Here is a 12,581-nt window from a genome sequence, read left to right on the forward strand (position 1 = left end):
AGGAGGAATCAGAGGGCCCTGCAATATAATAAAATAATGCTGAAATCACTTATACACTAATACTTTTTTGGGGGGAAATATTAACTCCATACTATTGTACTATTGGTGCTTTGCTCTCAGTAATGATTGTCACTATGCTTACAGCCAAAATGACATTGATTATCAGTAATTGAACTGGTTGGTAGGGGAGTTTACATTTTTCTCTCAACTTAGTAGACTTTTTAACCTCCAAGGGGTCATAAAGGAAACCTATAATGAAAGGCTGCCGTTGCTCCTTTTGAAAAATGCTGGTTGGGTGACCATTTTTTACAAATACAATGGCATTAATATATACAGTGATAGTATAGTATATACAGTTATTTTTGCATCACAATGGCATCAATATTTACAATACTACAATACTCAGAGTTACTGACCTAGATCAAGCTAAGGTTCAAGCTCTGAGTATTTTTTTTTTTTATCATAGTTTTCCAAATTACTGTTCTGCATTCGGAGAAAAGTCTGATAAGTGAATAATTTTTCACTCTAGCCTCCTGGACCTGAACTAGGCACAGCTTCTGCAAAGGACACAATCACTGGCTCTAAATGCCCTGAAGCATAACTGGCCCGGCTGCTCTGATTGTTCAAATGAGATGTTCCAGGTCTTGGCATTCAGAGGGCTGATGCATGCAAAGTTCAAATCTCCTAACCAACAGGCCAAACAATGCCCGACCAGCCGAATGTGAAAGCTAATGAAATAATTCTTCAACTCTATGCTACTTAAAACAATGCAGGCTGTGCATCAGCAGAGCTGGGTTTTCATCTGAGCTGTAATCCAGTATTATCGCTTTGCATCACGCTGGAACTATTTTGTAAATAGTCCTGGCACTGTTCGCCTGTCTACTTCCAGTATAAATGTGACCCGGAGCAGTAGGCCCTTTACTGGAACAAGCGGGTACTGGCATACGGGTAAGATCTGCATACTTCTTGGATTTTACTCTTTTGGCTCTGATTTGTCAAGTAAATGCTACAGACAAAAAAAAGTCACACACGATTTCAGACCCCTGCACAGATATATTTCCTAGAAATCCAATACATCATAAACATAATAGTCTCCTTGAAGAGTAAAAATGTATTAACTTGCCTAATATTTGATTATAATCTATTGTTTAGCCTTTTTATATACATTATGGGGGTTATTTACTAAAAGAAAATCCACTTTGCACTACAAGTGCACTTGGAAGTGCAGTTGCTGTAGATCCGAGGGGGACATGCGAGGAAAATAAAAAAACAACATTTTAGCTTGCACATGATTGGATGATAAAATCAGCAGAGCTTCCCCTCATTTCAGATCTACCCCTTAGATTTAGAGAGACTGCACTTTCAAGTGCACTTGCAGGGCAAAGTGGATTTGCCTTTCATAAATAACCCCCAATATGTCTTAATACGGAGAATTAATATAATAAGTTATGCTGCTCCTGGGCCAATGATCTTACCAAGGGTACCTACAGTAATTAGTTATGGTGAGAGTTATCTCATAATTACTGACACTTATGTGGGATGATACCTGTTAAAGTTTAAAAAAAAGGTACAACAAGCACCCAGCATTTCGTGTGAGTTTTGTGATTTGTGTATATGTAATGGGAATTTTATTTTTTAACCTATATAGAATGGGATGGGTCTGGCCTATGTGAAGTTTTTATTTTTTTTATTGCTGTCTGTGTCCCCATTGGAAAGAGTCACCTTCTTTATTTGTACTGATGACTGTTGTTATCAAGACAAGTGGTGAGGTTAAATCTTCCAATGGTGTCAATGAGGGGAATTTTCCTCACGTCAGGAGATTTCATGTAACTGTGTTTTGAGCGGAACAAAAAATAAAGAAAATTTCTCAATAGTACAGAGACAGCAAAAAATAATATTTTATGGGGTTTTTAATCTTTCCCTAATCTGGATTTAAAGAACGTTTTGGTTATACATACACTTTAATGCAATCTTTTGCTCTGGACAAAACAACCTGCTAACTTTAAATATTTTAGACATTTTTTATCATCGAAAAATAATAGAGCTTAAAAAAGTTTTCATTGCTACATTTTGTAATATCAATAGTAATTCAAAAACAATATTAATTCAGCACCATGCTTGCAAGTATACAAATGGATATGTATGTATGAAGTCATAAGTCCATCAAGTGCGTAATGAAATATTCATATTATTCCACCGTTCCCCAAAAAAAAAAAAAGACAAAATAATACAAGAAATACTACTACAAAAAAAATGAAATAAAATAAAATAAATAAAAATGAAAAAAGTCCATGTGAATGTGCTTCAACACCAACTGAAATTCTCTTATGTGTGAATGCATAAGAACGCATAAGAGGATTTCAGTTTGTTATTTGGTGTAGCACATTCATGTGAATATTTTATTTTATTTTTTTTTAACCTAAAATACCTCTAGGGAAGTCCTGAAGCCATGCAATGTGATGTATAGCTGGGGGATACCACGGTTTGCAGTTTTCTCTGTCATATGTGACATGTTATGTGCAGCGCAGGCCACAGGAGGCACTGAGCCAAAACATTTAGTATATATGGAATCGTATGAAATTTGAAAACAAATATTTTCCAAACAATTTAATAAAGTATTCATTATTTTTCAAACTGTGTTTTTTGTCTATATATTGGGTTTCAAGTAAAGTCCCACTATTAAGAAGTATTTTAGATTATACAATAAAAGGGATGATGATAAACCCATGTCCTCAGTCATATGAAGTTTTTTTCCTCAAATTTTCCCCTTTTTTTAAATTTTATTTTCTTATATTTGTGGTTTGAATTTTTTTTATTTTAGTAGTATTTCTTGTATTTTTTTGTCTTTTGTTTTGTTTTTTTGAAACGGTGAAATTATATGATGATTTTATTACATACTTGATGGACTTATGAATTCCTACATACAGTACATATTCATCCCAAAGGTGTTCTATTAGGTTGAAGTCAGGACTCTGTGCAGGCTAGTCAAGTTCCTCCACCCCAAACTCACTCATCCATGTCTTTATGGACCTTGTTTGTGCACTGGCGCGCAGTCATGTTGGAAAAGGAAAGGGCCATCCCCAAACTGTTCTCACAAAGTTGGGAGCATGAAATTGTCCAAAATCTCTTGGTATGCTGGTGCCTTAAGAGCTCCCTTCACTGGAACTAAGGGGCCAAGCCCAACCCCTGAAAAACAACCCCACAACATAATCCCCCTCCACCAAATGATTTGGACCAGTACACAAAGCAAGGTCTATAAAGACATAGATGAGTGAGTTTGGGGTGGAGGAACTTGACTGGCCTGCACAGAGTCCTGACCTCAACCCAAAGAACACCTTTGGGATGTATATGTATGTAGGAATTCATAAGTCCATCAAGTATGTCATAAAATCATCATATAATTTCACAGTTTGAGCGGAGACTGCAAGCCAGTGCCTGACCTCACAAATGGGCTTCTGGAAGAATGGTCAAACCTTCACATAGACACACTCCTAAACCTTGTGGACAGCCTTCCCAGAAGAGTATAAGCTGTTATAGCAACTCAATATTGAACCATACAGACTAAGACTGGGATGCCATTAACCCCCCTGGCGGTATTCCTGAGTCTGGCTTGTGGTGAAAATTCAGAACCATTAGCGGTAACCCCGAGCCAGACTCGGGATCACATCGCAGGATCCAGGATGAGTATGCTTACCTTGTCCCCTGGATCCAGCGATGCCCCCCGCTGTGTGAGTGGCTCGTCCTCCGCTCGATCTATCACGGAGCCGGGCTCCGTTCCCTGCGAGCGTTGCGACACACGGAGACGGAGAGCGGTGCCAAATTCAAAAACTGAAACACACACATTACATACAGTATAATGTAACCTTACAGATTACATTGCTGTATGTAACTATTTCACATCCCTTTTTGCCCCTAGTGGTCTGCCCAGTGTCCTGCATGCCATTTTATATTATAAATACTGTTCTTTCTGCCTGGAAACTGGAGATTGTCCATAGCAACCAAAACTGTCCCGTTACATCAAAAGTGGTTTTAGACCAGCTAGAAAACAGCGATAATAAATTGGAATCACTCGCAGAATTGAGTGATAGTGATTTGTGGGGAGATCCGTCATCAAACACTGAAAAGTAATGACAGTGACAATTCTGCAACAGCAAACAGCAGTGTTTTTGATTTGATTACATTATTGAATAATTTTTATTATTATTATATTATTATTTGGTATAATTCTTTATAGTTATTTATTATATTTTAATTTATGATTTTGTTTTTCAAATTTTATCATACCTGGGATGTCTACTAGAATCTTGTTTGGACAGATTTAAGTGAGTTATTGCTAAGAATTACAGGCCTACAATATAAAACGCCAAATTTCCATGCAAAATAATTTTATCGCTTTCAGCACCTAAAATCCGACATAATCATACCGCCAGGGAGGTTAAAGTTCATGTGTGTGTAAAGGCAGGTGTCCCAATACTTTTGACAATATAGTGTATAAAATTATAAACTACTTATAGAGACAACATTTTTAAAGCATTATCACATGACATTACTTACATCAAGCGAAACTCCATTACACCTTTGTGTGAAAAATATCATTGAACAGACTCTACATGACCTCTAAATAGCACCATCAAACAGTTGGTGTGTGACTCCCTATTCACTTACACATTATGCAATTGGGAAGAAACAAGAGCAACAATAAATATCAAATCCTATATACAGTACATATATATTTATGTTTCTAACAACATGATGGCTGTTTGGGGACTACAATAATTTGTCCATTCATTAACGCTTCAATAATGAAAAATCATATGAAAAATTACTAAGCAAGGCAGCCAATTTGGCCCAGTGTGTTACAGAAATGTCTATACTAAGGCATCCAAATAAAATTTGGCCAGACAAGGCTTACTTGAGTTGAATAATTACATGTTTTCTTTTCCCAGGAACCAAATATCAGTGTAACAATGTCATCTGACCATCAATCTCCTGCCACTAAACAACAGCAACCTAGCTCAAAGGTGGGTGCAACATACCTGAAAAATTGTAACTGGGTCAAATGGAAATAGATAACTCTGTATTGCATTAATATGAAGAATATATTTCTTTTGTGTAATATGAGGAAAACCTATTAGCTTGTTTATTTAAGCAAAAGAATATTTTGCCCCAAAGTTCTGTGTAATATTTATATGAACATAATATTTGCACTGAAGCTGAGACTGACCCCTAAACTTTACCATGTCCTTTTGAGCACCAAGAAAATGTTAATAATAAAAAAGAATAACAGAAGTGGGAAGGCTCTAATTCTGCGTACACACGACTGGACTTTCCGGCAGAAAAGGTCAGACGGAATCATTCCGCCGGATATTCCGATCGTGTGTGGGCTTCATCTGACTTTTTTCTTCAAAAATTCTGATGGACCTAGAAATAGAGCATGTTTCAAATCTGTCCGGTGGAATCAATTTCTATTGGGAAAACCATTCGTCTATATGCTGGTCCGATGGACCAAATACGAAGCAAGGGCAGCTACTGGCTACGTCATCACGGTCAAAACGAATGGACTTGGGTCCGTTCGTGTGTGGGCAAGTCCGTTCGGTCGGAACTCCGTCTGGAAGACCGTCGGTCCTTTACTGACGGAAAGTCCGGTGGTGTGTGCGTGGCATAAGAATAATAACCAAAGAAATATGTATTGTATAAAAGGGTTGAATGTGCTTTGCATAAATTCACAGTTTTTCACCCAAAGCTAGATCTGTAAGGTGCTACTCATTAATTCTGACATGGGGGGTTATTTATGAAAGGCAAATCTACAAGTGCAACTACAAGTGCAAAGTGCACTTAAAATTGCACTGAAAGTGCACTTGGAAGTGCAATCACTGTAGATCTGAAGGGTAGATCTGAAAGGAGGGGAAGCTCTGCTGATTTTATTATCCAATCATGTGCAAGCCAAAATGCTGTTTTTTATTTTCCTTGCATGTCCCTCTCGAATCTACAGCGACTTTACTTCCAAGTGCACTTTCAGTGCAATTTCAAGTGTATTTTGCACTTGTAGTGCAAAGTGGATTTGCCTTTAGTAAATAACCCCCCTGATGTCCATTCCAATCACTTTCTTTTGCATAGAGAGAGATTTGTGCCAAGAAAAGGTAGCCACCAAATCAGAATGAAAACAAACATAAACTAGACAAAGGGTGCAAAAAAATCTAAACCATATAAAATCTGAATGACTATTTGGCGTTAGAGGTGGACGTGCAACTTTGTGGCTATCGACTAGGGATGAGCTCAATGTTTGAGTCGAACATAAGTTCGCCCATTCGCCAAACAGCAAACATTATATTATATTGCTGCGTAACGCCCCATAATGCACTGCGAGATCGCAGTGCTTTGCTGTATGATGATTGGCCAAAGCATGCACCTGACCTGCATGCTTTGGCCAATCATAGCGTGCTGTGCTGAGAGAGCCATAATTTGCCAAAGGCAGGGTGGCCTTTGACCAATCATGGTTCAGGGGGACTAAGTCCATGCCCCACACACTATATAAGGCTGCTTACATAGCGGGGGTGTATAGTGGTATAGTGTGTGGACGGAGATAGATTGAGCTAGATTAGGCAGGCAGGTTAGTTAGTGGTGTGCAGGCAGTGTATTTAATATATATATATATATATATATATATATATATATATATATATATATATATATATATTTATATACACAGTCTAGTATATACATATATACTCTACATTTAGTGTAGACTAGATATTCAGTGTAGACTCTATATTCAGTCAGTGCAGACAGTGCAATTTATATAACACAGTGTATTGAAGTGGTTAAGGGGAACCCTGCGCCAAAATGTAAAACAAAAAGGCATGGGGGTCCCCCCAAAATCCATCCTGGGCCCTTCAGGTCTGGTATGGATTTAAAGGGGAACCCTCGTGCCAAAATAAATGGCGTGGGGGTCCCCCCTAAAATCCATACCAGACCCTTATCTGCTATTATTGCATTCTGGCAGGCCACAGGAAAAGGAGGGGGGACGGGAGATCGTCCCCCCCTCCTGAACCATACCAGGTCACATGCACTCAACACTGTCCCCCCCAAAGCACCCTCCCCATGTTGAGGGCATGTAGCCTGGTACGGTTCAGGAGGGGGGGGTGCTCTCTCATGTCCCCCCTTTTCCTGCGGCCTGCCAGGCTGCATGCTCAGATAAGGGTTTGGTATGGATTTTGGGGGAACCCCACGGCATTTGATTTTTAATTTTGGCACGGGGTTCCCCTTAAAATCCATACCAGACCTGAAGGGCCTGGTATGGGTTTTGGAAGGGGACCCCGTGCCATTTTTTAAAAACTTTTGCCATGGGATTCCCCTTAAAATCCATACCAGACCTGAAGGGCCTGATATGGATTTTGGGGGGCCACGTAATTTTTTTTACATTTTGGCATGGAGCTCCCCTTAATATCCATACCAGACACAAAGCAAGCAATTTTTGATGACTTTTTTTCCTTTAGAAATGTAATTTTGCTGCAATACTGTTATACAAATGGGAAAGATGCACTAGTTTACAGGCAGACTAAGGGGACACCCAGGTACAATATTTAAAGGAATATTTCATTTTTATTGTTTCACTTTAAGCATTGTTAAAATCACTGGCCCTGAAAAAACGGCCATTTTAAAAACTTTTTTTTTGCATTGATACATGACCCCTGGGGCAGTTCCTGAGTCCCCATACACTTTATATGGCAATAACTTGCATTTAAGCCTTTAAAATTAACACTTTTTATTTTTCATGTTCGTGTCCCATAGACACATAGTGGAGTAATCTCAAAACGAGGCTTGGGACGCAGTTGATGTGCGGGCAAGGAGGGATACCGTCACTGGAAAGCGACACGTTTCCTGAGCGTACAGGCTGTGAGTGACGTGACAGCCGCGCTCCTTCTTCAAGCTTGAAGAAAGTGCGGCAATCACTGTTATCTCCTAAATCAGAATGTTTTTACCCTATACATTATATATACTTTTATTACTGTGGGTCATTTAATATTCTAGTTCTTGTGCCTGTACTATATAGTACACGATCAGTGCTTCTAGTTTTTAGACTCTTCCACAACTTCACCCTAGTAGCAGGGTTTGGCTGTTCCTCACCCAGTTTTAAGCTTCCTATACAGCTGTTTCTGCTTCAGTTAATGTCTGTGTTTTAACCTACATATGAAATTAAAGTGGTTGTAAACCCTCCTAGGAAAAAAAACATACCCTGCAAGATAAAGGCATAATGAGCTAGTATGCATAGCATACTAGCTCATTATGAATTACTTACCCGAGAACAAAGCCCCCGCAGCCGCTCTTGTCTCCCCCTCAGTTGGCTTAAGTTCGCATGTACCGCATGACGGCGGCACATGCAAATATAGGGATATCATACCACCTGACTCTAATCCTACAAAATCCCTGACTTTGCACATATGAACAAAGTATGCAAATGTAAGAAATGTGACCCCAGAGGATGCCTTATTAGGACGAAACGTCGGGACGGGCTCTGCCGATGCCACTGTGTTAGGCCTCTTTCACACTAACGTCCCGTTCAGGCCCGCCTGTCAGTTTTTCAGGCGGACCTGAACGGGTGCTCCATAGAGCTCTATGGAGCGTCGGATGTCAGCGGTGACATGTCCGCTGACATCTGACCCGCTCCGATCTGAAAAAGTGTAACGGAGGAAAAAGCTATTTTTCCATCCGTCTGCGGATCGGATCGGGTGACGACGGGCACTGCGGTCCGTCGTCATCCGATCTCCCATAGGGGAGAGCGGCGCTGTGACAGATCCGTCCCTGCGCAGTGTGCAGAGACGGAGCTGTCATCTCCCTGCTCAGCGGGGATCGGCGGAGTGATCCCCGCTGAGCAAACGGACATCCACGGGGCGGATCAGAACTGATCCGCCCCGTGTGAAAGGACCCTTACTTGGTTTTATCCATATGCTTTTAATGTCTTCTCAAATTGGTGAGCAATTTTTAAACCATAATCGAGGTCCATTTAAGAACAGGATTCCACCCCTTAGTAGAAAATCAGATTCTGGGTTAATCCACTTTAGGATTTTTGTGTCGGGGAGTACTCCAGTTCATGGCAACGACATAAGCAGTGTCCTGTGGTATTAACCCTTGAGGATTAAGTGCATTACTAAAGGGGCCACTTTGAGCATGAGGTTTCTTCTTGAGGTGATGGTGTATAGCCTGTGAAGGAAATCTACATCTTTGAGGGTTCATGGAGCACTATATTCACTTAATGGACTCCTTTTTTTGGGACTCTAATATATTATACATTATGAATTTCATATAATTGTGTGGTATATGTATGGCATTTCTGGCACTTTTTCGCACTTTAAACGTCTGTGGCCAGAGGTATTTTAAGCGCTGTTAATGCCAGGGTATTTTATTTATATTTTTACTCATAATTTATCTTTGCATACTTCTTTCAAATGTAACAATTGATGCTGGTTTGAAGCCAAAGGGTAGTCACACCAAATTATGATTTGATTTACATTTTTCTTCTGTTTGCTCACTTTGCATTTGGTAAATTGGTAAAAATTAACAATTACAATCTATATTTTTGAAAGCTTTCTTACTTTACAGTATTTCTTCATACCTGCCTAGAACTTTTGCACAGTAGTGTATATACTTTGCTCCCTAATCTTACTGCAGGAAACATCAAATGTGAAAACAGCCATTATAAAGCGCATGTAAACTCAAACACAAAAAATTTATATATCACAACTTATCAGTTTTTAGATGTGAGGGCTGCATTTACATTGTAGGTGAGGTTGAAAAAAGACACAAGTCCATCAAGTCCAACCTATGTGTGTGATTATATGTCAGTATTGCATTGTATATCCCTGTATATTGTGGTCATTCAGGTGCTTATCTAATAGTTAAACTTATCTATACTATCTAATAGTTTTTTAAAACTATCGATGCCCCCCCCCCCCCCCCCGCTGAGCCCACTGCCTGTGCAAAGGAATTCCACATGCTTGCCACTCTTACAGTAAAGAACCCTCTACGTAGTTTAGGGTTCAACCTCTTTTCTTCTAATTTTAATGAGTGGCCACGAGTCTTGTTAAACTCCCTTCCGCGAAAAAGTTTCATCCCTATTGTGGAGTCACCAGTAAGGTATTTATAAATTGAAATCATATCCCCTCTCAAGCGTCCAGAGAGAATAAGTTCAGTGCTCACAACCTTTCCTCATAAACGAATATCCTCTAGACCCTTTATTAGCTTTGTTGCTCTTCTTTGTATTAGCTCCATTTCCAGTACATCCTTCCTGAGGGCTGGTGCACAGAACTGGAAAGCGTACTCTAAGTGCGGCCAGACCAGAGTCTTGCAGAGCGGAAGAATTATTGTTTTATCTCTGGAGTTGATCCCCTTTTTAATACATGCCAATATTCTGTTTTCTTTGTTAGCAGCAGCTTGGCATTGCATGCCATTGCTGAGCCTATCTTCTACTAGGACCCCAGGTCCTTTTCCATCCTAGATTCTCTCAGAGATTCTCCCCCCAGTGTATAGATTGCATTCATATTTTTGCCACCCAAATGCATTATTTTACATTTTTCTACAGTAAACCTCATTTGCCATGTAGTTGCCCACCCTATTAATTGGTTGAGATCTTTTTGCAAGGTTTCCACATCCTGCAGAGAAGTTATTGCCCTGCTTAGCTTAGTATCATCCGCAAATACAGAGATTGAACTGTTTACCCCATCCTCCAGGTCGTTTATGAACAAAATAAATAGTATTGGTCCCAGCACAGAACCCTGCCCCCCCCCCCCCTCTACCCACCTTGGACCATTCCAAGTACTCCCCATTTATCACCACCCTCTAAACTCGCCCTTGTAGCCAGTTTTCAGGTCCATACCAACAAACTTTATTCTGTACAGTAAACTTTTGTGGGGAACTGTGTCAAATGCTTTAGCAAAATCCAGATACAATACATCTACGGGCCTTCCTTTATCTAGATGGCAACTCACCTCCTCATAGAAGGTCAATAGTTTGGTTTGGCAAGAACGATTCTTCATGAATCAATGCTGATTATTGCTAATGATACCGTTCTTGTTACTAAAATCTTGTATATAGTCCCTTATCCCCTCCAAGAGCTTGCATACTATTGATGTTAGGCTAACTGTTAGGCTAACTGGTCTGTAATTGCCAGGGATGTATTTTGGGCCCTTTTTAAATATTGGTGCTACATTGGCTTTTCTCCAATCACCTGGTACCATTCCAGTCTGTAGACTGTCAGTAAAAATTAGGAACAATGGTCTGGCAATTCTTGACTTGAGTTCCCTAAGTACCCTCGGGTGCAAGCCATCTGGTCCCGGTGATTTATTAATGTTAAGTTTCCCAAGTCTAATTTTAATTCTGTCCTCTGTTAACCATGGAGGTGCTTCCTGTTATGTGTCATAAGGATAAACACTGCAGTTTTGGTTACTGAAGCCCCCCAATTCCCTTGTGAAGAAGAGGAGAAGAATAAATTCAATACCTTTGCCATCTCCCCATCCTTTGTAACCAGATGTCCTTTCTCATTCTTTATGGGGCCAATATGGTCTGTCCTCCATTTTTTACTGAGAATTTCTTGGGATTTTTTTCACTCTCCTCTATCGTAGCCACCCTAATTGCCCCCTTACATTTCTTGTTACATTCTTTAAGTCTGAATGCTGATGATGATCCCTCAACCTTGTATTTTTGGAGGCCTTCTCCTTTGCTTTTATATGCATTTTTACATTGTATTTAAGCCACCCAAAACTTTTGTTCACTGTTTTAAATGTATTACCCAATGGGATGCATTGGTTAATGCCCTTATTTAATATGCTCTTAAAGCAAACCCATCTCTCCTCCATTTTTTGTTCCTAAGATTTTATCCCAATTCATGCCTCCTAACAAGGTTTGTAGTTTAGGGAAGTTGGCTCTTTTGAAATTCAGTGTCTTTTTATTCCCCTTATGTTTCCTATTTGTGTGATTTATACTGAAGCCAATTGACCTGTGATCGCAGTTTCCTAAATTGCCCCGTATTTCCACATCCGTGATCAGGTCTGTATTGTTGGGAATCAGTAGATCCAGTAACGCTTTATTTATAGTTGGTGTGTCTACCATCTGAACCATGAAATTGTCCTGCAAGACATTTAGGAACTGGCGAGCCTTAGATGAATGCGTGGTTCCCTCCGCCCAGTCTATGTCTGGATAATTAAAATCTCCCATTATGATAACACTTCCCATCTTTGCTGCTATTTCAACTTATGATAGAAGATTTGTCTCCCCCTCCTCCCTCAGGATAGGGGGCCTGTAGCATACTTACAGTAATATTTTCCCTTTAGCTTCATCCCTTTGGAGCTCTACCCATAAGGATTCCACCTCCTCCCTAGCTCCCTTAGTGATGTCATCTCTCACATTTACTTGTACAAACATTTGTTTCCTTTACTCTGGATTTTTCAGGACCCATTCACACCAGCAGCCACATTGTAAGGCATTGTTTTGTGCTGTAAATTAAACAGTGCCGATGCACTGATTATAGCACATCTTACCATTTACCTTTTTTAAATGACTTTTCATTAACCTTTAGGCGCTGCGGT

The 12,581-nt window shown here is 39.8% G+C and overlaps 1 protein-coding gene across 1 annotated transcript in view; it reads left to right on the plus strand.

Annotated features, from left to right (window-relative positions):
- The first annotated feature begins 796 nt into the window (after positions 1-796).
- Positions 797-12,581, plus strand: part of CRYBB2 (crystallin beta B2) — a 53,904-nt gene continuing 42,119 nt past the window's right edge. The window contains exons 1-2 of the mRNA XM_077461357.1: positions 797-948; positions 4,947-5,021. Coding sequence (XP_077317483.1) covers positions 4,968-5,021 — 54 coding nt within the window. The 5' untranslated portion in view covers positions 797-948; positions 4,947-4,967. The remainder of the gene's footprint in view (positions 949-4,946; positions 5,022-12,581) is intronic.

This window comes from Lithobates pipiens, unplaced genomic scaffold, assembly GCF_037356315.1.
Source record: "Lithobates pipiens isolate NorthernLeopardFrog02 unplaced genomic scaffold, aLitPip1_a1.2 Scaffold_3, whole genome shotgun sequence".
NCBI classification, from domain to species: Eukaryota; Metazoa; Chordata; class Amphibia; order Anura; family Ranidae; genus Lithobates; species Lithobates pipiens.